This window comes from Propithecus coquereli, unplaced genomic scaffold (genome assembly GCF_000956105.1).
Source record: "Propithecus coquereli isolate 6110/MARCELLA unplaced genomic scaffold, Pcoq_1.0 Scaffold328, whole genome shotgun sequence".
Classification (NCBI taxonomy): Eukaryota; Metazoa; Chordata; class Mammalia; order Primates; family Indriidae; genus Propithecus; species Propithecus coquereli.
In genome coordinates this window covers 3508313-3536085 of record NW_012148930.1, presented here as the reverse complement: position 1 = coordinate 3536085, position 27773 = coordinate 3508313, and the positions used below count along the sequence as shown (strand labels likewise).

Here is a 27773-nt window from a genome sequence, read left to right as displayed (position 1 = left end):
GGTAAAAGTTGCGATAAGCGAGGAAAGCTCAATGGAGGAGGCTGCATTTACATGTCCTTGGATAATCGATTGAACTTCAAGCGGATGTGGAATAAAGGAAATTAAAAGTAGAAAGTACAATATAACAAAAAAGCATAGAATTATAAAAATGCAGTTTATGTCCTGGGAATGATATCTTTTTCTTTTCTTTAAGGATAAAAGATAATTTAAAGAAAAATGAGGTTGAAAAATATTAGGTCATTAAATATGAAATGTCTGATTTTGAATCAAAAGTGTAGTTTATTATGTCTCAAACAAGAAGCATATGATTAATCAAAATATGTGCCTAAACTATCGACACAGTTTTGTCATCTTAATGGTAGCTTGCTTATGTCAGTAGCAAAGAAGCCTGGAGAGTGAGTGGTGATGAAATCGTAAAAGGCATTTTCCACAGCTTGTTGAGAATTGAGTATTTTTCCTTGCAAGAAGTGGTCCAAAGTCTGGAAGAAGTTGTAGTCATTTGGTGTAAGGCTTGGTGAATAAGGTGGATGACACAGAGTTCCCAAGTGCAGTTTCTATAATTTGAGCAGGGTTGTTTTTTGCAACATGTGGTCTTGCAAGAGGACTGGCCTGTCGCTACTGACCAATCTCACCTGCTTCATCACAAGCATCTTCACCATTTTGCCCAGTTGGTTGCAGCAGACATCTGCTGTAATCAATTGATCAGGTTTCCCGAAGTTGTAGTAGATAATACCAGAGCTGGACCACCAAACAGAAACCATTAGCTTTTTTTGATGAATATTTGGTTTCGGACTGTGTTTCGGTACTTCATCTTTATCCAACCATTGTGCCGAATGCTTGCGATTGTTGAAAAGAATCCATTTTTTCATCACATGTAACAATACAGTGTAGAAATGGTTTGCCTTTAATATCATGACAGCAAAAAAAGTCAAGCTTCAATACTATTTCTCTTCTGATGCTCATTTAATTCATGCAGTACACCTACCCAGCTTCCTTACCTTGCTGATTTGTTTCAAATGGTCCAATATTGCTGGAACAGTAACATCAAACCTTGCTGCTAAGTCACTCACAGGCTGAGATGGATTCGCTTCCACTATAGCTTCCAGCTCATCTTTATCCACCTTGGTCTCAGGGCACCCATGTGGCTCATTTTCAAGATTAAAAGCACTGGAACGGAACTTCTCAAACCATCAACGTGCTGTGTGTTCATTTGCCACATCCTTCCCAAACACTTCGTTGATATGTGGAACCGTCTGTGCTGCACTGGTTCCGTGATGGAACTCATAATTGAAAATAACACGAATTCTTGATTTATCCATGGTTTTGAAAAATTTCTCTAAAATATTTTGAAAGATAATCACAAGCCAAATTGTGCATTTTCAAGACTGAGGATGTACCTTCCCAATAAAAATAAAACAAGAAGTGTCAAAGTGAAATGTCAGAGATATCAACTGCCAAACTTAGTACTTAAGGAAATCGGACATTTCATACTTAATAACCTAATACACGTTGAAGCCATAAACTTGAGGGCTTAAAATGCTCTGTAGTCAAGAGAGATACTTCTATTTGGTAGAAATATGTGAGAATAATTCTAGGATGTCAGGAAGGTAAGAACATTACTCCTTACCTATTGGTAAGTATCTAAAGACATTACTTAAGGACAGTAGCACAAAACCCAGTAATCTTACACCTTTTTTAGAGGATATGCACATACTCTAAGTTTGAGGAAATTTCTTCATCTGGTGTAGTTTCATCTTCTGATTGATCACTTAAAAGATCACATGTTTGAATTGATGATGCATCTGCCACCTCTAAAACCGGAGCGATGCTAGGTCTTCTCATTTCTTTGCTTCCCTCTGTGGGAAGGGTCAGGGTAGGGCCGCTTGCTGATCTACAGCTTGTGTCTTGCAAGTCTATAGCCACAGTACCTAAAACAACGAAATACGAAAATCATCAAGGAATTTGCCAAATATATGACATATTGATCATTTAATGATGAAAGTTAAATGAAATACAGTCAGCATAACAAGGAAATATATTTTTTTTTAGCCTTTAGTTCTGCAAGCCAATTATTTCTTTTTCAGATGGGCATTTTCTTGGATAAGAAATTCCGTATTTGTACAAAAGTGTATTCACGGAGAGTTTCTGTATAGCACAAACCATAAGATTTGTGAAATCCTGAAGTACATAGGCACTTAAAGTAAAAAAGTATACCTTGTCGTTTCAAGTTATATTTAAAATTTTTTGTTGATCATTTCTATTTTGTAAATTCCTCATTATGTCTTTCCCCCTTTTCTACTGAACTACTTTTTATTGATTTTCATATCAGAATTTTGTATTTATTCTTTTATTGAATGAATATGTATTGAGTTCCACATATGGGAATACTAGCCTAAGCACTTGAGCTGTGTAGGGAAGAAGAAAAACAAAGTTTGTACACATACGGATTTTATCTTTAAAATAACCAGGGATAGATAAATAAATGAATGAAGTAATTTTAGATAATGATAAATAGCATGCAGGAAAAAGAAAAAGCAGAATGATGAGATAAAAAAGTGATAGGACTGGAGGGCAGGGGAGGAATGGACTTTTTATTGGGTGGGAAAGAAGGCCACTGTGAAATTGTGACATTTGGTTTTTGACCTGAAAGACAGTAAGGCTCACACAAAGACATGGGGTACCTGGAGAGAGTGAGAACAGCAAACACAAACAACTTACAGCTATTGAATACTCAGATTATTCAAGGAATAGTAAGCAGAAGAAACAATTTCCTGTGTGATTTTTATTGGAATTTCAAAATTAATGGAAACATAATTTTATGAAAAATTACTGTCTCTCCCCTTCCAGAGAAAATAATACAACCTCCCCGATGAACGCCATCGTATTTCATGATCAGTCTCTTCACTTACGCACTCAGTGGCACCTGGCCATCCTAGAAGGACCTGCGAAAGTCCTTAGTCTTCACTTGGTCCCGTTCTTTAAAGGAAGTGGAGTCAAGCGTTGCTTAGCAAGGGGGACACACCCTGAAAGACGCATCGCTAGGCAATTTCACCGTTGTGCAAAGACTGCAGGGTGCACTTACACAGACCTAGATGGTGTAGCCTCCCACACACCTCGGCTGTATGATGCGGTCCACTGCGCCAAGACTACAAACTTGCATAGCACATTACTGTGCTGAATACTGTTGTCAACTGTAGCACAACTGTAACTATTTGTGTATCTAAACGTATCTAGGACATAGAAAAGGTATAGTTATGGGACCATCATCATCTATACCATTCATTTTTGACCGAAACGTCAGTATGTGGGCAATGATTGTATTTAAAATGTTACTTCAGGCCGGGCACAGTGGCTCATGCCTGTAATCCTAGCTCTCTGGGAGGCCGAGGCGGGCGGACTGTTTGAGCTCAGGAGTTCGAGACCAGCCTGAGCAAGAGCGAGACCCCGTCTCTACTAAAAATAGAAAGAAATTAATCGGACAACTAAAAATATATAGAAAAAATTAGCCGGGCATGGTGGCGCACGCCTGTAGTCCCAGCTACTCGGGAGGCTGAGGCAGGAGGATCGCTTGAGCCCAGGAGTTTGAGGTTGCTGTGAGCTAGGATGACGCCATGGCACTGTAGCCCGGGCAACACAGTGAGATTCTGTCTCAAAAAAAAAAAAAAAATGTTACTTCCCTCAAACCTCTAACTTTACAACTTTCTTCTTCATAATAGCATCATTTTTTAAGGGGGAGAAAGGCTAATGGATTTTAGTATCTTTTTTCTTGTATCATAGAAAGAGGTCAGGAACTGATGTCTAAAAACCTTTTCAGGGGAATTAAAAGTCTTCTCAGAGGAAAGGATTTAAGGAGAATGCTTCTGAGTGTGAGAGCTGGCAGAGACAAGACTGGTGAGAATATGTCGGTATTCCTCACACTCAGAATAAACTTGAGGTTAAGTTTCAGAGGCAGGCAGCTCTTCATATGCACAGTGCTCTGTGTACCGGGAGAGGACGGCAGCCTGTACACATGTTCTGTAGGCTCCATAGAGTATTCTATGAAGGGACACACAGGAGTCTGTCTGAAACAGCTCTCCCTAAGAACAAGGCGTGGGGACCAGCACTCAGCAGTTCCAATATCTGAGCGAAAGTAAGGAAGGCTGCCGTCAGACACTGCAGACGATTCCCTCTTTCCTAATTGTAGCATCATAGACACAGGATTAACGTATAATCCAATCCATGTTTGGGGGGGAAGAGGGCTTCCTAGAGGTGGAAAGTTTAAACTGTTAAGCAAGTGAGTGGATTTATTTAAATTTTATAAATTTGATTTATAAAAAATAAAGGAAAGCCATAAGATATGATCTGCATCCCACTGTTGTGAACACAAATTGGTATTTACTACCTTTACTCTCTGCAGTTGACCATGTCATCTACTTCAGAGAGAAAAGAGAAGTTGTCATAGAAAACCCTTTCGAGTCTCTGTCCAAACACGTGAGAGCTTCATCAAACCTTTCTTCCCTCATTTCTATCTACAAGGAAACAGACATACCTCCCTTTGTGTAAAATTAACCCTGATTCTTGTGCTGTGGGTCATGCTCCCTTCTACGTCCTAAGGGACTGTAATCTTTTCATCACCTTCTCCCCAGGACATTTACTCTATACCACCTCCAACTACTTCCTTATCATTTTTCTGCCTAACACAGGCAAACTTCTTGAAAGAGCCCTATATACATGGGATTCATCTTTTCATCACTTCTCAGTTATTCCGCCAACATTAATACCTGGCGCCAGGCTGACCACTGGGATATGATCGTGAGAAGTCAGAATTCAGCAGGGAAGACACGACTGAAAATGCAGTTACAGAAACAAGCTCTACTTTGAAGCCGCCCTTTCCCTAATGGAAGCTGCATCCTCCCTGAGGTCTTCCCCTGCAACCCTCTGAAGAGGGGGCTGTGTTTCAGAGGTGGGTCGATATCCTCGGTGGTGTCACTGCCTCTTTCGGATCATTTTCCCTTCATGCTCTGCAAAAATCCCAGCTTTGTATTGTGTCTTCCTATTATAGGACTCACTATCTTTCATTATTTTGATTGTTCATAAACCCTGATCACTCTACTTATTTCTTAATGATTCTTGTCAGTTTCTCCAATACTATTTGTGTTCGTTTGCTAGGGCTGCTGGAACAAAATACTGTGGATTGGGTGTCTTAACAGGAATTTATTGCCTCATAGTTCTGGAGGCTAAAGGTCAAAAATTGAGCTGCGGGCAGGGTTGCTTCCTTCGAGGGCTGAGAGGGAAGGTCTGCTCCAGGCCTCGCCCCTTGGCGTGTAGACAGCTGTCTCCTCCCTGCGTCTCTTTCTGTCACCTTCCTTCTATGCATGTCTGCGTCCAAATTTCCTCTCCTCGCAAGTACACTAGTCATGTTGGAAAAACGCTATCTTCAAATAAGGTCACATTCTGAGGCACTGGGGGCCAGGACTTCAACCCATGAATCTTGGAAGACATAATCCGACCCATAAACACGATTCTCGCCTCATCCAGTGTTTCAAAACACAACCTGCTGAACCTTCCCACACTCTGACCTCTCAGCCCGTTGAATTCACTGAAGAAATTGTTTTTCACCTTTTCTCAGCCCTTCACTGCCATAGTCATCTTTTAGATGTTGTGATGGCCCCAACGACAGTGCTGCGTGTACTCATGTTGTGCCCTCACCCTCCGACCACCACGACTTCCTGTGGTTTCAGGTCGCTCCTACCGATTTCTCAATTTTAGTATGGTTTTACCTACTGTAACTTCAGTTCTATTGATGATACCAACTTATCATTGTCTCCCTCACTCCCTTGATGTTGTCTCTTCTCTTCTTACCTATCTTAAATTCCACTGAGAGCACTGTGATTATTTTCTTGCATATATCCTTGGCTCCCTTGATACATTTTTGCTTCATCACACACTCCTGACAAAACTGAACTCTCCACGTTCCCCATACCTGTATCTATGCAACTGGATATGCCTGGATAGTCTAGCTCTTGCATCATGGTTAGTCTCCCCTCACTGTCTGTCCTAATTCTTGGTGGCTTCATTGTACATGGAGGTGACCCTTCTAATACTCCAGACTCAGTTCTTTGTCCTCCCCTCCAATCATGGTTTTCATCTACCATTGCTCAGACATTCCCTCTCAAGGTCACGCCCTACATTTTTAACTACTCTTTACTGTACCTGATCCCTACTTCTGGCGTCTCACTCTCTGACACTTATCTGTACCTCTTCTCTTGCCAGCTCTCCCCCTCTTGATCCCCACTGGAATTAAAATCTATTAATCTACTTCCTTTTCAGTGTCCTTTAACCAACAGATATCTTTTCATTTCCTTACCTAAGTACCATAGTCTCTCATTATACTCTCTTATTCATTAATATATCCCCAATTTCTTTGCCTTTCTCATTCCCTTTACTTCTACCACCAACTAGCAAGTCATTCCTTTGTTCCTTTTTACAAACAAACTTTTTATTTTTTATTTTTTTTTTTGAGAGATTCCCACTTTTTTACCCATTAGAGTGCAGTGGTGGCATCATAGCTCACTGCAACCTCACATTCCTGGGCTCAAGTGATGCTCCCACCTCAGCTCCCGAGAGTGCTAGAATTACAGGCGTGAGCTACCGCGCCTGGCTTGCAAACTTATGAAGATTGTCTAGAACTAGTGTTCCTAATTTGTCTTCTACCGCTATTTCCCAAACCCACTCCGATCTGACATTCTTCACCTCCACTCCACGGCAAGAACTCTTACCAGGGTAAATAGTGATCGCTGCGTTGTTCACTTCAATCAGCATTTCTCAGTCCTTATGTTATACAGCCTGAACTGAATGATTTTAGGGACTATTTACTGATCAGATTGAACAGAATTTGGTGAATTATGAGGTATGAGAAGAGAGGGCTGGTGAAAAGTCAGAATTGTGACTTTACAAATTGGAGGATAATGGTGTCATGTAATTTTTAGTAAAAGAAAAAAAAATGGAAATGATGTTGAATGAAGGTGGAGAAATTAGTTCAATTTGAATATGCTATATTAGTTTTTCCTGCAACATACTCAAACAGAAAGAACCAGTAGGCAGTTGAATATATTGTGGTGAAGAGAAGTTTGAGTTAATGATTTAGGTAAAGGAATCGTTAGTTTATGGACAGTTGACTCCATGAGAGCAGATGTGACCACACAGGGAACAGGAATGTGCACAATGCAGACAAAAGGCACTGGAGTATCTCAAGAGTGACATGGTCAATGTTGACATAGGCCGTGAAGACATTCACCAGACCGAGTGACAAAGAGAGCAGTGGTGACCTTGCCCGGCCAGTTTCAGTGATACGACTGCAGACGTCAGACTGAACTGGGTAGAGACTTGGGGGAACAAGAAGATTTCACGCCTGCCACTGAAGACAACGCATTTGAGAAATTTTCCTGTGAAAATGTCATGGCAGGAGTTTTAAAAGTGTATGCGTATGTCTGCAGAGAGATATGGAGAGAGAAAGAGAGAGACAGAGAGAACAGCCAGTGATTTTGGGGGAAAGATAAAGTTAGGTAACAAGGATGAAATAAAGAGTGAAGTCTCTGAGGAGGAACAAGAGGACGGGTCCACAGCATAAGTGAAGGCATTAGTATAATATTAGTTAAAAGAAAGGACATATTTTCCTTGTGACAGAAGCTAAAGTTCTGTAGGTTTTCGGTGGTTTAGTGGCAAGATATTAAGGAAGCTCTTATTTGTCTAGATCTATCTAATTTCTTTTCATTTTTCTTTTCTTCTGTGTCATAGAAGCCAAGCTCAACGGTGAGAATGAGATGGAGACAGAAAAAGCATTATGAGAAAAATGAAGAATATTTGAAACAGCCTCTGTTGGTAACTGGACAGACAATTTACAAGAGAAATATAGAAGTGTAAGGTGCTTATGTGTAATCAGAAAAATAAAATAATTGTCAGAAGCATTTTTATAATATCTTACTTTTTGATCAACCTGACAACTTAGAAATTTTGTTCTGTATACCTAATCATACTTAATTTGTAAAACACACATGCATTTCGAAAATTGACTTTGAAATTTTAATAACAATTGAAGTGTATTTATTATTCATTTTTATTTTAGAAATAAACTAATAACATTTTTAAACTTGTTTATACTTACCCATGCTGGCAATTATGCTGTGCACAGGTAGTCTGGAAGGTCCGTGATAAAATGACCCTGACACATTGCTTTTTCTCTGCTGGTCTTGGTTCTTAAATGCTGAATTCTCTTCTTTGGTAATATTAATATAAAAACATGTGTCTGTAGAATTCATAATGTATCGAGGACCTGGATTCAGCAAAATGTTTTTATTATCCTCCCTCCTAACACCAATCAAACAGACACCAAACCTTAATTTAAAAAAGAAAATAAAAGAGTTTAAGAATTGTAATTCAGCAATTTAGACTTTTTTCAAGTTTATATATGTAAGAAAATTGGTAGACTAATTTTTTTTACAGGAAAAGAAACTATGTTTTTAGTGTGTTGTAAAATCAACTGAGTTGATTATGACCAGTATAAATGTATATTTTACTGAAAAAGAATGGAAGAGAATAGAAAACATCAGGGTGCATGCAATATAGTAAGAGTATTATTGTTTTGTAAATTTTTACGAAACATTTACTTTGATCAAAATATATAAACAATATTTCTTACGCTGGTCAAAAAAGTTTTAAAACTGTTGGTTGAAAGGAAAAAAGAAACCCAAGGTCACATGAGAAAGAACCAAAGCCCCTGAATTTCTTTAATACTGTTTCTATCATATTTGGTTTACTTAGAATTTTAGAAAAAACATTTTTAAATAGTCCTAAATAGGTGTATAGTTTAATTAGGAGAAATAACAACCTTTGAATGTAATAGGCTACTTAAAAAAATTCTTGTCTACTTTTTTTGGGTTACTTCTCAAACACAAATTATCTTGAATATTTTTACTTCATTATGTCTTAATATGTTATAAAATGAAGTTTAAAATCAAAGTACAACACAGATGTACCTCTACTTATGATGGAGTTACATCCCAATAAACCCATCATAAGTTGAAAATATTAAGTAAAAAATGCATTTAACATACCTAACCTATCAACAACATGGCTTAGCCTAACCCGCCTTAATATGCTCAGAACACTTCCATCGTGTACAGCTCGGAAAAATCATTTAACACAAAGCTTATTTTGAGTAACAGTATTAAATATATAATGTAATTTATTGACTACTGTACTAAAAGTGAAAACAGAATGGTTGTATGGATATCAAAGTATAGGTATTACTGAATGTGATTGATTCTATACCATTGTATAGTAAAAAAAAGTCATAAATCAAGGCATTATATGTCAGGGACCACCTGAATGTTACATATTAGATAGTGGAATATACTAGATATATTATAAGTCCCACAACTATATTATATTAATACATTTTAGTACAGATAATATATTTTCATAATATATATACATTTTTATTTCTTAAGTAAATAATTTTTTCTCCAAAAGGAAAAAAATAATATTCCATGTTTGAAGTGGAAGGTAGTGTCCTTTATTTTTTAACTTAATTCTCTGGCCAAACCAGATGCCACCATCAGAGATTGTTTTGTTTTTTTCATGGATAGTTTTTACAAAAATTATTATTACTTTGTTTAAATTTTTAATCAATACTTTAAAATTTAGATCTGTAAAGATGATTTTCATTTGTTTGTGAACTCCTAATGGATTACAATATTTTAAAATGAGAGTTTAAAAGACGCTAAAGTAAATAGTCCTACTAACTTATACAATGTAAACTGTTGAGACCATACAGAGGCCACAGTTCAAATGGTGCAAAATCATGCCAAAAATTCCAGAATACTTGAAACTCAAGAGCACTAATATGAGCTGAATTTTAGAAAATTGTGTTTAAATGGTATGCCCCATTGATTGATGGATATTTTTATTCCATTCTGGAAACAGAAACATACTTTTTGTGAGCATGGAAAGAAGCATATGTAAAACTCTTTCCTTCATATTCAGCAAAAAATGTACTCTCTTCCAAAACAATGTGGTAGACTTCATTCCCAGAGCATCTTCCATACGTCTTCTGCCATTGTTCTGGCGATTGCTGGCCTTCTCTGCAATACAAGCACACACACATACACACACACAAAAAGAGAAACAGTGAGTGTGGTTAAAAAACCAGTTGTCATACAACAACTGTGTCCAACTGTAAGAACTGACAAGCACTATTTCAAGAAGTATAGGCATGGTGCTTTGAACTCTGTATGGTGATATGACATGCAAGAGTTCCTACAAAATTTTGGAAGTTAACACCATATATATATATACACACACACACACAAGCTTGAGAAATGGCAGTTTCCTAGAAAGTGGGAGTTTTATCAGGACCCAGCTAATGAAGCTGGAAAGCATTCAGTCTGACCATGAATCAATGAGACACAGCATTCTATATTTATTCTCTCTTTATGTATATCCCGTCATGTACATTCTATATACATTGTTTTATAGTCTCCATAATGTTGCCAACTTTATCTCATTGATAATACCTGCTTGGCTCCTGTAGGTGTTTGATTTTGCTCTGTATTTAAAATTACAAATGTATCTATTTCAATTTATCATTTCATGTCATAGAAAATATACTCTTCATTTCCGTTCATATCAACACAATGGCTTTCTTCTAATTGTGCAGGAATCAAGGAAAGACATTTCTTTGTGATAAAAATAAGGCTTCTGCAATGGACTGAATGTTCATGTCCCCCAAAATTCATATGATTAAACCCTAATTCCAATGTGACGGTATTTGGAGGTGGGGTCTTTGGGAGGCAATTAAGTCAAAGGGTGAAGCACTCATGAATAGGATTGGTGCTCTTATGAAACAGAGGCCGAAGAGCCAGCTCTCTTTCTGCCATGTGAAAATGCAATGAGAAGTCAGCAGTCTACGACCTAGAAGAGGCTCTCACCAGGACTCAGCCAGGTTGGCATGCAGATCTTGGACTTACAGCCTTCAGTACCGTGAGAAATAAATTTCTGTTGCTTATAAACAATCCAGTCTAGGCAATTTGTAATAGCAGCCTGAACTAAGACAGTCTCCGAAAGAGATGACGCCAAAGCATTTCTAAAAAGTAGACAAGTTTACTACAAAAAGTACATTTTCTTTTGCTCTAAAATGTTCTGCTTTGGCTCACCTAACTCATTGGCCTCAGAAATATATTGAATATTCAATTTATGAGAAATTTATAATGTATAAATATATTTTTTCATTTTATACAATAAACTCATTTACCTTTGCTAAATAAAGCTTATGAACTCTACAAGAAATGCACATTTTAGAAGCAAAGTGATAAATATATACAAATCAAAATATTTCATCATAATCTCTATTAGATTCTTAATGGATGAAAAATGACAAGTCTTGACTACATTATTTAGAATTTATAAAACATTTTAAACTCTGAGTGTTGCCTAAAAGATTATTATGGAGAGGGAACATTTGTAAACATTTTGAGTGCATCGGTAAGTTTTAAAAAATCATATATTTTCAAAGTATGCTCCTCTTGTGCCTCATTCCTTCTTAAATGTGCGTAAGAGACAATAGTCTGTGCCCTGGAATCTGACTGCTTGACCTGAGTCCCAGCTTTGCAGTTTTCTGTGAGTTATTTAACTTCTCAGTGCTTCTTTATCTCTTCTGTGGAAAACAGTGTCAGCCTGAGGTAGCACAAAGAAATCACTTAGGAATCGTTGAGATCATGGAAAACACTTAGTAAATGTTAGCTGTCAGTATTATTTTGCTGCTATGTGCTCCCAATTGCTAAATTTGGGATCCATTTTCAACATTTCCAGTCAACGTACCAAACAATAATGTTCTTAAAACCTTTACATGTTCTTCTATGATATTAATATATTTTTGGAAATAGGAAAGCCGAACACTTTTGATTATTGATTGCATATGACTATGTTTACCTACTATTTCATAAGAACGACTATTCCTGGTGGAGAAGACTTTCCCTTTGTTAAACAAAATAAAATTATCTTTGTTGTGTGCCACCTTACAGTTTGGCAAGATGGTACTTGGCAAAGACAAAACCAAGCCAAAGGGCTGAAAACATAAGAGAAGCTGCTGGTAATTTATCAGGATTTGTTTATGATCCAAAAGGCAGTACTGGGTCAAATAATTATCATCACAGGGTACTAAAAGCCATTCAAGAGAGTTATAAATCTGATCCCGAAAGCTGAAATGGGAACACGGTGTGGTAACTTGAAAGGGAACAGAAATGGACGGCCTGAGACAAGGACTGTTCAGACGGATTTCTTTAAATCGTCTGCTTGTCTTACTATTTTATATGGGCACGTCTCACCTCAGGAAGCACTGTTTCTTTAGTATTTCATTTCTTTAAGATTTCCTTTTCTTATGATTTCTTCAAAGCCTCTAATAGGTAAAGAAGAACCTCTAAGTCCAACTAAATGTAAATACATAAATTTTTCTCTTTTCAGCTCATGTTATTTGCCTAAGAAATGTTAGACATTAGAAATTCCACTTAATACCAATGGGCGTGTCTCATTTCCACTGATTAATTTCTACACACAACATTTTTGAGCACCTGCAAAGTTCCACGAAGGGTTTTAGATTCAAAAGTTATGACAGTTAACGAAAGGGAAACAACACTTTCTCCTGGAGTAGCTAGTGGGGGAAGACAGACAATAAACAAAAGAATAAATTGTTGTGCTAGAAGTGATAAGTGGTGGGGAGAAAAATAGGGCAGGGAGGGAACTAATATTTGAGGGGGTAGAATAAAATGGAAATAGTGTGACTGAAGGTCTCACTGAGGGGGCGACACACACGTAAACATCCTGGAGAGGTGGAAGAGCTCGTCACGCAGACGTGCGGAAGGGGACCGCTCTGGGCAGAAGTAGCTACAACGCTTCCCTGAGCTGGAGGTGCTGGGGATGGCCAAGGAAACACAGGGAAGCCAGTGTGGCTGGAGTTGAGGGAGGAGGAGAAAACGGGGCTTGGAGGTAACTGGCCAGGAAGAGGGGTCATCTAGGACTTTATGAAATTTTACAACGGCTTTGGCCTTTATGTGGGATGCTTTGGCAGCCATTAGAGGGTTTCAAATACAGGCACAAGCAGATCTGACTTACATTTTACAAAAATCCCTCTGGTCAATGTGTTAAAATAGATTGAAGAAGGGGCAGTGACTGGTGATGAGGTTATTGCAAAGATCCAGCTATTACAGATGATGATGGTTTGGGCCAGGTAGATTGTGGGTGTGTTCTGAAGGATTTGCCAATAGAAGAGAAAAAATATATGTAGCAATCTTTTTTTGTTTTTTGAGACAGAGTCTCATTCTTTTGCCCGGGCTAGAGTGAGTGCCGTGGGGTCAGCCTAGCTCACAGCAACCTCAAATTCCTGGGCTCAAGCGATCCTCCTGCCTCAGCCTCCCGAGTAGCTGGGACTACAGGCATGCGCCACCATGCCCGGCTAATTTTTTCTATATATTTTTAGTTGTCCAATTAATTTCTTTCTATTTTTAGTAGAGACGGGGTCTTGCTCTTGCTCAGGCTGGTTTCGAACTCCTGAGCTTGAACAATCCGCCCGCCTCGGCCTCCCAGAGAGCTAGGATTACAGGCGTGAGCCACCGCGCCCGGCCTTGTAGCAATATTAAATACTCATATCCACGAGAAATATGGATAGGTAAATGAACTAACAAATATTCATATTGATACCGGTGAGAATCCAATTTCCAGTGTTTAAAAAACATCATAAAGAAATCTTAAATATAAAATGTTAAATAAAAAAAGTATCTCCAGATTCAGCACTGGAGTTAATTAGGTACTAGAAAATAAGAGAAGTCAATCGGAGACAGTATATGGAGGCCTCCCAAACATCTGAAATGTTTCTTTTTTAATCGGGAATGCTATGCACATGAATATTCATGTAATATTCTTATACGTATAAATATCTAAAATATTTTATGATAAATAAAAATAAAAGACACAAAAACGTCATTGGTAGTGATGATTTAAACTTTTTGTTTATATATTTTTCACTGTTACCTTGCTATGTTTCAAGGCAGCATTATAGGCTACATTATCAAACACCAAATTCCTAATTATTTAAGCACCTCTATTAGAACTTTCTAGCCTGTTACATGTATTCACCTCTATGCATTCACTAATACCACACTATTTCAATCATTGCAACCGTAAACTATTTAAAAATACGTAAGGCAACCCCCTCTCATTATTATTCTCCTTCACAATTTTCCTTGTTAGTCTGATTTCTTCATTTTTTTCATATAAACTTGAAATCAGCTTATCTACTTTAAAAAAGAATGCTTTTGGTATGATTGTTGGGATGGCCTTAAATGCACAAATTTAGATTAAACTGACATCTTTATGATATCACATATTATGCCTTCGTTTGCATGCTAATTACTTGTCTATTTCTGCCACAGCCTCTGACCCAACGCCAGCCCTCTGCAGAACGCAAGCACTGGATCTGAGTTCTATTGTTTTCCTTGTTTTCTGGGCCATTTCCAATGACTAGAACATTTTTTAGGACACAGGAGATGTTCAAAAAATATCTGTTTAATGAGAGGTTTTTATCCTCCTGGCAATCTGTGAGAAATATGCTATCATAATCCCTAACTCACAGATGAAGAAACTGAGTCTCAATGGCTTCCATGATCTTGCAAGCTTGGATGAGTCAAAGAATTCAGCCCAGGCAGTCTGGCTAAAGAGGCCACACCTTGTTCAGGAACTTCAGTAAGTGTAATATTCAGTGTGAATGCTGCAGCTATTCTATTTCCTTTCCTCAGGTTACTAGGAAATTAACAGCCAATTTTTCTTATGCGTATTAGTAATGCAGGACATTTTATGTCCTACAGATCTGTAAAAAAAATTCATTTGTCTTTGACTTACTGTTCTATCTTCATGTCCTGTTTTTTTTAATTTTAATATTTTATTTAACACAATGTATCCAAAATATTATCAATTCATCATGTAATCTATTTTTAAAAATTGGGATATTTTACATCCTTTTATTTGCACTATGTCTTCAAAATCTGGGGTGCATTTTACGCACACAGCACACCCCATCGGGACTGTCACAATTCACGTGCCCAGTGGCTGCCACCCCAGACAGCACAGACCTGGAGGTCTCACCTCGGCCACTGCGCTGCGGGAGGTGGCCCCAGACACGCTCCTCTAAATTGCCTCGACCTTCCAACAGAAGGGGAGAGGCTGGATCTGTCTCGGAGAAGTCAGAGCTCTTGGTTGCCCAGCAGCGAGTGGCAAATGTTCTCTGTGTTGTCCCCCATGACCTGCAGGTGACCTGGACCTCAGGGAATGCAGGTCCCTCGCACAAACGTACCACTTGTCCTTCTCTAGGACACAGGAGCCTAAACATCGCCCAGGAGTTTGGGGACACGTGAATTGTCCTACCATGAGGGGAAGGAAGCCTTCACTATTTTTCTTATCATTTTACTTTTTGTGTCCAGGTAGGCTTAAATCAAGATTGTTTTTGAAGGAGGGAGAAATAATCCCGTAAATAAATAAATAAGGTATTTCCAAATGCCATACAGAAGAAAGTCCCTTAATTCTATCACCCAAGTCTCTCCTGAACTCATCACTTTATTTGTTCCTTTCTCCATCATCAATTTTTACACCTTTACAACAGTCTAACTCGCCTCCTTGTCTCCAGTAAGTGCTCTCACAAATCCACTTGTGGTGCTGTAGTAACAGTGAATTTAAAAGTCTTAAATCACTTCATGTCACTGTCCTGCTGAAACGCGTCAAGGTCTTCCTCCTCCCACTTTACAAGGTTAAACACTTTTAGTCATCATTACCAAACCCTGCTAACCTATTCCATGAGCGTCTGTCAGGTTCCATCTGTTCCTTCGGTCTCTCGTGTGCACCAGTCATGAGACGTCTTCAGCTGTCCCTGGACAAGACGCTCACATATCTAGGCTTTTTCACAAGGCTGTTGCCTCCACCTCCCATGGCCTCTCACTCTTCGACCCTCAGCTTGACCATTACTTCCTCAGCTTTGCAGTGGTGTGCTTCTCTCATAACACTGCAACATTAAGTTGTATTAATTAATCCTAAATATCTTGCTTCCCTGCGGAATCAGCTTCATGAGAAAAAGGATCCTGTCTTGTTTACCCCTATGTCTCCAAGAGCTGACATCTGTTCTGACACAGAGTAAGGGCTTAATAAATGTTTTGTTAAATGAACAAAGAATAATCTAACAATGTTCTTCATGCTCAATTACTAAATGTTATGCTTTTCTAATTATATAATTCCTTTATCCTTCACCAGAATAATTTTTTAGGTCTAACCAATTACTTTCTCTATGATGAATTTGCCATTAGAATTAAGGGAAAAAAAGCCCACCGAGTTTCATAATCGTTAATGGACATGAAATGAATTTAATGTTATACCAATTGGATGTTATAATTAGGTAAAACTAGCAGTAGTAAAAACATAAGAAATACTAGTGGCAAAAAATCACAGAAGGGAAAGCTTATTGAAAATTATACAAAAATTTAATGAAGATTTAAGATGTTTTTATAACAACTGAATGAATATTTAGTGGGAATAATTGGCTTGTGTATTTACTAACTGTTAACTTTGACGTGCACGCCAACCTGTGAAGTATTATAGCGCAGTCTGTTGTCTGTTTCATACCTGTTTGAGGCTGCTCTACCATATTAACTCATAGCTAAATAGTAAAGAATCCTTCCTAGTCATATTTATGTCCACCTTTATTTTCAAAATAATTGCCAGCTACGGCTGTTTGTAAAGATGTTAGCAGAAAAATAAAGAAAAAGGATAGGAATATGAAAATAAAACATGGTAGTAAGAAAATAAATGGAGTACAGAATAACAGTGTATGTTTGATATTTGAAAGAATCTATTCTATTTCCTCTGAATAAAAGGGAGTGCTCTAGAATTCATGCATCCAATACCATAGTTATGACAGCCTTAGACAAACTAAAGGTTGTATCTGTTATTTTTTGCATTTTAAACCCTAAATAAGTGTCTTAATGAGAAAGAAATGTAAAAGAAAAAATAAATTATGAGAAAAGCTTGATAATTGCTTAGGAGAAAAGAAAAAGAAATCAAGTGAAGTAAATAAATTACAACCTCCATGTCAAGACTTTGTAGCCTTCGGCCATGTGATTTCAAATCTCCCATTCCTGTTTAGTAATAATGTTTTAGACAGATCCCATTTCTGTCGAATCATGTTTAAGTTCCATTCAAATGAGACCCAGGCCCATCAATTTGAAGCTCCAATCTTACCATCTCAGGCTTGTCTCCCTGGGTTGTTGCTGCTCTCTGGACTACCTGCAACTAGTCATTAATGTTCACTAAAAAGAAGGTAACCAAATGCTGGCCATTTTGCAGAGATGTGAAAATGCTTTGTGGGTACTGAGGGGTGGGCCTCTGTGTATCATCACCAGTAGGCAAGAAAGTCTCTTCCATTCTTCCTCTAGTTATTTCCCAGTGGCACACCCTATAGCCTCTGGCTTCTTGGGTTGCCCTACCTTCTGGGATAGACAGGTAGTAGAAAGGTAGCTTACACCTTTTTAAGCTATTGTTTGTGGCACAGGAAACCCATGCACGGAACGTGGACTGCTCTGCAGCAGTCTCTGCTCTCTGCCCTGGTATCTCTGTCTCTTTTTCCCTCTCCTTCAAATAATCACGGAAAATGACATAAGCAGATGTCTAACTGGGGAATGAGATGCCAGCTCCCACTTTGAGCATGCGTCCTCTTTTCTGAGTAACAGGTGACTCTGTGGACCTCACCTCACCTCACCTGGCTGGGGGCGGATGCAAGAGCACTGAGCTCTTACACTCGTTCCCCTCTCTGATCATCACTTCTCACGAAAGGGTGGGAGGATTAGACAACGAAATACTTCACTCTTCTTTGTCCTCGGTTTTGGGTTATGATCACTAATCCTGGGGCAACGTGAAAGCCCCTCTCTACATAGTAGGTATTGGTTTAAAAAAAAAAAAAGATATGTTTATTTCATTCTGTTTATTGTTCCCAAGTTAGAAATATTACTTTGCTCCAGTTAACTTTTAGATTGTGGGTAAATCAATTTTGACAATTGGTTTTATTTTTCTTTCAGACACAAGTTGCACATTTCTCATTTATCCATGATTGCAACTTCAAGGCCAACGGGTATTTATTGCCAGAAAGCAAATTAACTCATATGCCAATCTCCTGTGCGTCAATGCAATCAACGGAGTGGAACAAAGGCTATTTACTAATAAGCACTTGAGTCTGCTCTTTGCAGAAATGTATTTTAATATACATCTCTGAATGCAGTAAAAGAAGCTTATATAGTTTTGTTTTTTAAAAATTTTCCCATATCGAATTTTTCCAGAGGGAGAAATAAAGGATTTAACTAGAATTTCCCATTCCAGGTACAATATGCTGAAGTCTTATTAGGTTGCAAACACTGTTCCTATTTCTGGAATGTGCTGAACTACCCTGCTCAGTAATGTAGTTCACATTTTTAAAAGATACCATAAAACCTTATTCTACTGGCAACTTACTTTTGTATGAAGCTATGTGTTTTTGTGTAACTCATAATAATAAATCTTAGAAAGTATAATTTAATTTTTTAACTTCTGTATTTTCTTTATGCATGTAAGAATGCCATCACACTAAAGGTAAACCAAAGAGCAACCCTGGTGTCATGAGGCGCTGCTAAAGAGTTGCAAAATGTAGTCATCAGTGGCAATCCGCCTCTTTCACATTGTATTTGTTGTTTTAAACACCTCTGCATTGTGATTTTACAGTTAGTTTTGTTAGTATATTTTGTTCTCTTCAATCCTAAATAATGTAGTTAAATACATGATAAATAATTCATTTCAGATTCACCAAAATGGATACAGATTGCCATACCAGTTGCCTTTATAAACTTATTTGTATTATCAAACTATTTTCACATCAACGGAATAAAGAGTACCTTGTCATAGATATCCTTGATATAAAATTCATTCTTCACCATGTAACAGAAGGCTTTACATATAATTATAAAAAATTTTTGCTTTAGGAAAAAAATGTCATTCATGTCTTATACTTGCATAAAATAAATAAGTTAAATGAATTAAATAAAAATGTCTTTATTGACATTGTATTTTAAATAAGATAATAAAATGTTTTAACTCATTATATTGATTGAAAGTATATTTTAAAGGATTAAAACATATGACCAAAAGGTTTAAGTCTAATTAAAATTAACATACTTTATTTAATTCCATATTCAATGGAAATAACATCAGTTTGGTTACAGTTAGCTGTTTGTATACTTCACAGGGTTCTTTTCTGCAAACACATATGAATTACACATATGAATTAATTTACAATGGTTTCAAAGTTTTACTTTATTTAAAAATTAAAATATTTAGATAATATTGCAATTTGCCTTTACTATCAATGTTAGGAATCTATAGTAGGTCAAAGAAATAATTCTGACAAATTGTAGCCTGCATCATTGGAAGCATAATTATAATTTATGGGATGGGAGATATATCGGGGCACACAGATAATTCCCAAACAGGTGAAGTTACAAAATGAACAGCTAACACATAACTTAGTGTGACCATTTGTTCTTCCAACAGAATTGACTTACAGATGTGGGTTTACCATATTTTAAAGGAAAAGTATTTGAGAACTCTATACAAAAGAATTAGTAAAACACAAGATTAAAACATCTAGGTCTACTAGGAAGAGGCTTCTGCATTCCTCTTCTTGAAGAGCAGAACTTCTCCAACATTTTATGTCATCAGACATCAAAATAGAAACCTGAGTTCTAAGATTAAAAATTAAGAAATAATATGAAGAATGACAGTCTTTTTCTACCACCAGATGGAACCAGAAAACTGTTTGCCATTCTCAGGATAAGAAAAGTTGCTATGAAAGTGGCAAGAATAGAGAAGTGCTGTACAGTTTTTCAGCATTACTGACAGTGAACATAAACAATGAACACCATTTTGAGAGGGATTTATTTCAGTAAGAAATGAAAAAGAGCTCAAAAGTTAAATTTAAAAGGTTACTTTTGCAGAAGGTGGCTTAAATTCACTGCCCTTAATGGTAGTTTCTCTTTCAATAACTCCAATATAATTTTTTGAAGTGCTAATTTAATTCCCATTAATTATCACCAAATTTAAAAAAAAATCCTAAAATTCTGTTAAGACTTTTCATCAACTTTTTAAACTGTCAGCTGAAAAAAGAAATTCATTTGTAATAATGGAGCTGCATTCTCGCCTCTTTAATTCCATTATTAAATAAGTCATATCTCACTGATCTTAAACTGTTCTACTTCAGCATTAATAAAATTTTATAGCTACAATGTGCTCCCCCACCCCCCCGATCACAGCCTGCTTGCTTATCGAATACATATGTTCAGTTCAAGTGCTTCATGCTCTTGTGCATTTCCACTACACTGCTATATCTGTACCTTTAGTTAGAACATCAAAGTGAATTTTCTAGGTGACTTATATTTAAAAAATACTGATACTTAAAGATATAGGAGTATCAAAAGCTCCTTTTGCTTCTATTTACATTCTATCATTTGCTTATTTTTTGTCCTTTTAAAAATAATTGTAACTAGGAAGTTCTTTGTTGCTTTTCCACATTGTAATTAGATTTATTCTCAAATATGCAAATTGATGTTACCATAACTAAAAAGTATCTGTATTAATAAAATAAATCCATTAGGGAAAATTTATAATAACATTCCAAATACATATGCACACAATGCTGACACTGGTCTGATTTGTAATCACAATGTATTCACGTTTGTGTCCCCCAAACCCCTAACACAGCACCTTACACAGTATGGACGCATGTGATTATTATTTATGAAATGAATACATAAATGAGCAAACCATAACAATGTTCTAACTCTTAATTAGATGCTATTTTAGCAATTTACCTCATTCATAGGTTACATTTTCACCAAAAATAAAAATTAAAAAATATATGCTTTCAAATCCTGAGCTTAATTCAAAGACCTTTAAGGTATCTCTTAACAATGTTATCAAATTTTACTACCGTATGATTGTATTATTTATTGATTTCTTAATGTGCGATATAAAAGAAAAGAATTATTTCACAATGGAGTCCCCCAGGGTTGCTCATATAATCGTACTGCCATTTTTAATTCCTTTTTTGCAGCATTCTGCAACTCTAGCGTCTACAGAGTGAATAGCAAAGTACAAATATGTGAATCAGTTCAGATGTAACACAATAAGGAGTGCTTAGGGTTGTGGCAAGATGGTTGTCCCATGTCCACTGAGAAGCAAATTCCAAGAAAACAACTGAAAAGAAAAAAAATGTTTACACCATGTTAGTGGCCAAATAAAACCTGTCTACTGGAAGAATTTGTCTCATTGGTTGTCAGGTTGTAAACTCAGATTTACCTGGCACTTTTTAACTTAACATACTTAAAACTCTGTTTCACTAACTATAGTCTTGATTGTCTGTTTTGCAACCTTGGAATAAAAGTTTTATTTGTCCATGTCCTCTACATTCTTGAGTTTATGTGCATAGAGATTTTTTCACAGGTGATATTTTACATTTCTCTGGTTTCCACTGTAATATCTCGTTTTTCATTTCTTTGAGCTTATCAGGGTCATTTCTCTTCTATTCCTGGTTAATGCAGCAAGAAATCTATCAATTTTGTTTACCTTTCAAAGACCCAACTTTTTGTTTCACTGACATTCTGTATTATTTTCTTGTTTTCAATTTTATTTAGTTCTCCTCTGACTTTAGTTATTTCTTCTCTTGTGCTGGCTTTGGGTTTGGTCTGCTCTTCCTTTTCGAGCTCCTTGAGACACATCATTAGATTGTTAATTTGTTTCTGTCTTTTCGTTGTAGGCATTTAAGACTATGAATTTTCCCCTTGGGACTGCTTTTCATGAATGCCAAGGATTTTGATAGCTTGTATCCCCTTTGTCATTTGGTTTGAGGAATCTTTTGATTTTTATCTTAATTTCATCACTGATATAATAATCATTCAGCAGCAGGTTGTTTAACTTCCATGACTTTGTATAAAATTGGGTGTTTCTATTGGAGTTGATTTCTAGTTTTATTCAACTGTATTCTGAGAAGATACGTGGTATGACTCCAATTTTTTTGAACTTGTAGAGCCATGATTTGTGGCTTAAAATATGATCAATCTTCGACAATGTTCCATGTGCTGATGAGAAGAATGTATATTCAGTAGTTTAGGGGTAAAACATTCTGTAAGTGTCTGTTGGGTCCATTTGTTCTAGAGTCCCATTTAAGCCCAGTGTTTCTTTATTTATTTTCTGCTAGAATGATCTGTCCAGTTCTGTGGGTGGGGTATTGAAGTCCCTGGCAATTATGATGCTGGTCTTTGTCTCTTTGCTTAGATCTAGTAGGGTTTGCTTTATGAATCTGGGCGCTCCTGTGTTAGGTGCACAGATACTTAGGATTGTTATGTCTTCTTGTTCAATTGCTCTCTTTACCATTATATAATGATTATCTTTGTCTTTCTTTACTATTGTTGATTTAAAGTCAACTTTATCTGATATAAGAATGACTATACCTGCTTTCTTTTGATTTCCATTTGCATGAAATATATTTTCCCATTCCTTAACCTTGAGTCTGTAGGAGTCCTTGTGGGTTAGATGTGTTTTCTGGAGACTGCAGATATTTGGCTTGTGTGTTTTTAATCCATTCAGCCAGTCTACGTCTCTGGAGTGGGGAATTTAAACCATTCACTTTGATTGATAGAATTGATATGTGGGGTGCTATTCTATTCATCTGGTTGGATAAATTTCTGGAATTCTGGAATTCCAGAATTTCTGGAATCACATAACCTCCCAAGAGTCAATCAGGAAGAAATAGACTCCTGACCAGACCAATAACTAGAAACAAGATTGAAGCAGCAATAAAAAATCTCTAAAAACAACAACAACAAAAAAGCCCTGGACCAGATAGATTCATAGTCAAATTCTATCAGACCTATGAAAAAGACTTGGTACCCACACTGCAGAAATTATTACATAACATCAAGAAGGAGGGAATCCTCTCCGACTTATTCTATGACACCAGTATCACCTTGATACCAAAGCCAGGGAAAGACACCACAACAACAAAAAACTACAGACCAATATCCCTTATGAATATAGATGCAAAAATTCTCAATAAAATACTAGCAAACCAAATTCAACAGCACATTAAAAAAAAAATAATCCACCACAACCAAGTGGGCTTCATCCCAGGAATGCAAGAATGGTTCAACATACATAAAGTGATAAATGTGATTCACCACAAAAACAGAAGCAAAAACAAAGATCATATGATCATCTCAATAGATGGAGAAAAAGCATTCAACAAAATTCAGCACCTTTCATGATAAAAGCCCCCAACAAATCAGGCACAGAAGGAACATATCTCAAAAAGCCACATATAACAAACCCACAGCCAACATCATACCGAATGGGGAGAAGCTGAAAGCATTCCCACTAAGAACTGGAACAAAACAAGTACATGCCCTGGCAGAATACAATAAAATTCTATGTGAGTTCATAGAAGGGAGAAATCATACTGAATTGGGGAGTTTAAAAATATTCGTGAAGAGATAGTATTTTTGATTTAACAAAATCTTCTAGGAAGGCAGAAGAAATGAATTCGAGGCAGAGGAAATGGCATTAAAAAAAAAGATGCAGAAGGCGGAAATCACAAAGTATATTTAAGATCATGTAATTTGGAGAACATACTATATATAAAAGAATCATGGGAGATAAAGATATAAAAATAAATTAGTACTAGAGCATAGAGAGCCTTAAAGAAATAAAGCAGAAATATTTAGACCTAATTTGATGATGAATGCCGAGCTATTAAAGGCTTTCCGAGCAGAGGACTGCCAGACTAGAGCTGTATCCAGATTTCTCAAAATATGTTTAATAGAATACTGTTCCAGTTGATCTTTTAATGAGCGTGCTTAGGAAAACATTTCTCAGGTAGTCAAACAGATTTTTGGAGACACCTAAAAATGCTTTTCTGTGTAGATTTTCAGTACAGGTTAGCTTATATAAAATAAAAATGAGTATGTTTAAGAAGTACATTATTTTCTTTTTTTGTGATTACCTCCAATTCATATCTCCAGAACTGTAGTAGGTTCTTTGTTTTTGCTGTGTGTGTGTTTTGGTGTTTTTTTTGCCATGAGAGAAATGGAGAAAGGACAACCAGGGTTATATGGACAATATTGTCTTTCTGAATTCTCATGATCAAAGAAGGAGGCTTCTGTGAAGCAGCAGAATTATTTGCATCCTGGAAACAGCAACAATTTGCAGATGTTTCCAGTACAACCCATGGTGTCTCCCACTTCCACGGGTGTAATGGGCTGAAGTCTGTCTCCCACTATTCATATGCTCAAACCCTGACCCTCAGTACTTCAGAATATGACTGCGTTTGGAAACAGGACCTTAAAAGAGGTAATGAAGTTAAAACGACAGTGTCAGAGGAAGTCTAACCCAGTCCGACTGGTGTTCTCACATGGAGAGCAGATCTGGATGCACGAAAGGACGCGGGGAATGCGGGGGCAGCAGAGGAAACACCACGTGAGGACACAGCGAGAACGTGGCCATCTGCAAGCCAAGGAGAGAGCAATTGGGAAAAACCAAAAATTGATCTAGGACTTCTAGCCTCCAGAACTGTGGAAAAATAAGTTTCTGTTGTTTAAGCCACCCGGTCTGCGTTTGTGTTTTATGGCAGTCCCAGCAAATTATATTATGGCCAAAAAAAAATATGAGTTTAGAGCAAACTAGTGCATGGTTTAAGAGTTTTAGAAGAGCAAGTGCGAACCATTTAATAGTGTATAGTTTCTTGATAAGTGAAATTCGTAAAATATAAAGAAAGAAAGGGATATGAAAAAGGACTTAGCATGTAATCTGGAAGTACAGGCAGCAGAAAGTTTCACATTCCTTCCCAGGATGTAGTCAGCTCAACAGCAGCTGATGCTCAGGCACGAAATGTGGAAAAGAGTTGGTCAAGGCAGCCAGAAGAGACTCACTACAGTATCCCCGACACACACACACACACAGCAGGAGGGGACTGGCATGGAAGGGATCTATCTATTTCTCATGGGCTCACACTGTAGAAGCCCCAGAGCTTACCTGAGTAAGCCAAGGAGACACTAGAAAGACGTAACTGGACGGCCTGTCAGAGGTGACTGAGAGGCAGTTGGGTCCCGTGAGGCTACTCACAAGGAAGCCCTGTGGAGTGTGAAGCAGAGCAGATGTGTGTTCTCAGTGTGGTGTTAGGCATCGGGCTTAAGGCTCACCAGGAAGCTGCCAGAAGATGACATCAGCTGTCGTCAGCAGCTGAACACTAGTAGCGACACTCTCCACCTGACACTATCCACCTGGGAAGTGTATGAGACCAAAGGAAGCCTAGAGCCAGGACGAGCCCACTGATAAAGCACATGCCCCCACCTTGCTGCTGCTGGGAAGCCACCAGGTGGCCAGTGGGGTGGCGTGTTAGGGGTGGGAAGGAGCTGTGTGGTGTTTGGAAAAGAAGCCTGTTAATACTTCCAAAACTGACTGAAACCACTGAAAAGCACACACTACTCTATTCATGGAAATAGAGGCTCAGATTTAAGAAAGTTACATCAACGACAGTTCAAGTTCTATGTCCCAAATGGCAATTAGCCAATTTATAGCAATCAAACATACCAAGACCTTCAATTGTGTGTGTGTGTGTGCATCTAAAGGGAAATCAAAATGCCTCTCGTCCTCACTGCTACTCTATTTTATCCACATACAGGAGGAGGGTGACAGAACCAGATTTGCCAGATTATAAAATATAGTCCTCTTCACAGTTTCTGAGTGTGAAACTTCCAAAGGAACTAAAGATAGCTCATTTGAGCATGCTCCCCAACGCTGTGGTTTTTTTCTTTCTTTCTTTTTTTCTTTTTCTTTCTTGCAGTCAGTGTGGTAATTATAATCCTTATTACTTTTAAGAAACTTTCTCCTCCTCCCACATGACAGCTGATTCCCTGGGGCCTCTGTGAGGAGCTCAGGATTAAGGGGAGAAAAAGTCTCCTTTCTTCCTGTCTCTGTTTCCTTCCTTTCTTCCCTGCCTTGTGGTCTTTCTTAGCTCGGTTTTTCTTTTCTCTTATCACAGTGTTTAAAATTGGAGAATCCATAGATGTCAGGGAATAACACACAAGAAAGGTCTCATGACTAATTTTCATCCGAGGTCAATGTCCTAACGTTCAGAGAACATGGAGGCTTTGCTTGGTGTGGTCGGACCCTCGGAGGTCTGCTTGGAACTGGGGTTCCAGGCAGCAGGCATAACGAGGCCCTGCTTCCCTGCCACTTGCCTCACTGGCTCCCTCTCACATATACACTCTTACCCTCTGCCTTCCATCAAGGGATTACACGGCAAGGAGGATCTCACAAGACATGGTCCCTCAATATTGAACTTTCCAGCCTCCAGAACTGTAAAGAAAATAGATCTCCATTCTTTACCCAGTCTCAGGTATTCTATTACAGCGACATAAGACAGACTAAGACAAGTGTGCTCTTTGCTACCAGAGTGTCATTGCTTCTATTCTGTCTGAGAGACACAGCTGGGAATAGACATTTACTTACTAGCAGACACACACAGAAACACTTCTATATTTCTGCATCAATCATTGTGTATATATCCATTAAAAATCATTAGTTTATTCTGATTCTAATCTTGTCCATAAGAAATGCCCCAGATTGGAGGACGCTAAGGGGAAATAACAACTAAAGGCAAAAGAAGATCTCGGATAGAGTTCTAGAACAGAAAATAGACATTAATGGAAAAATCAATGAAATTTAAATAAGGTCAATAATTTAGTCAATAGCATTGTACCCATGTTAAGTCCCCATTTTTATAATTGCACCAATGATTATGAAAGGTGTAGATATTAGGGGAAGCTTATATGGGAAGGGTATGTGGGAATCCTCTGCGCTATTTTTGCAACTTTGCTGGTAAGTCTAAAATTAGTTCAAATAAAAAAGTAAAAAGTCATTAAGTCATTAGAAACATAATATTTAACCTAGCATTTCCAATCTTCCATGAGAATGTAATTTTATTTTTCAGAAAAAGATTAACATCTATCCAAAATATTAATTGTGCCTTGGAACACAAGTTTGCCAATTGTACGAAATGACAGAATCATTTTTTATATATCACATACACTAATTACACTGCATTTTGGCTTAATATGTTTCTACTATGGTTGCAGATTTCACAAAACTATTAAGCAATCTCTGGTGAAATAATTATTTGAGAAAACATAAAATTCACTTAAGTTTAAATGCTCATGATAGAAAGGTGAACAAGATCACCTTTCTGTAACATTACAAACACTTTGAACTTGAATATAATATAACTTTGAAAGGTAAGGAAAAACAAGTGAATCAGGCATTCTGTTTTCTCCTATTTTAAAAGACACCAATTACTTTGAAAATACCAAAATTTAATAGTGTTTTCAATATAATTTTCATTTCACAAAAAGCATTGCAGCAATACCCAGATCTGCTATTTGATCCCACTGATGAAAATAACATATTTTACCAGTAAGTTAATGAAGGGTTTCTTATGAAATAAGCACCTCTAAAGAACACAGTTACAAAATTCCGATTTTTAAAAATTAATTCTGCAAAACTATAAAAGCAAATTTGTTTCCCCTTGCTTTTAATATTTATTTATGAAATGTAGAATTGGAATTCTTAAATTT

At 37.2% G+C, this 27773-nt stretch overlaps 1 protein-coding gene across 1 annotated transcript in view; it reads right to left on the bottom strand.

The window, feature by feature from the left end:
• KCNT2 (potassium channel, sodium activated subfamily T, member 2) overlaps nt 1-27773 on the bottom strand; it is a 318603-nt gene that overhangs the window by 86763 nt on the left and 204067 nt on the right. The window contains exons 15-17 of the mRNA XM_012650477.1: nt 9972-10121; nt 8144-8373; nt 1715-1928 (exon numbers count right to left, since the gene is read on the bottom strand). Coding sequence (XP_012505931.1) covers nt 1715-1928; nt 8144-8373; nt 9972-10121 — 594 coding nt within the window. The remainder of the gene's footprint in view (nt 1-1714; nt 1929-8143; nt 8374-9971; nt 10122-27773) is intronic.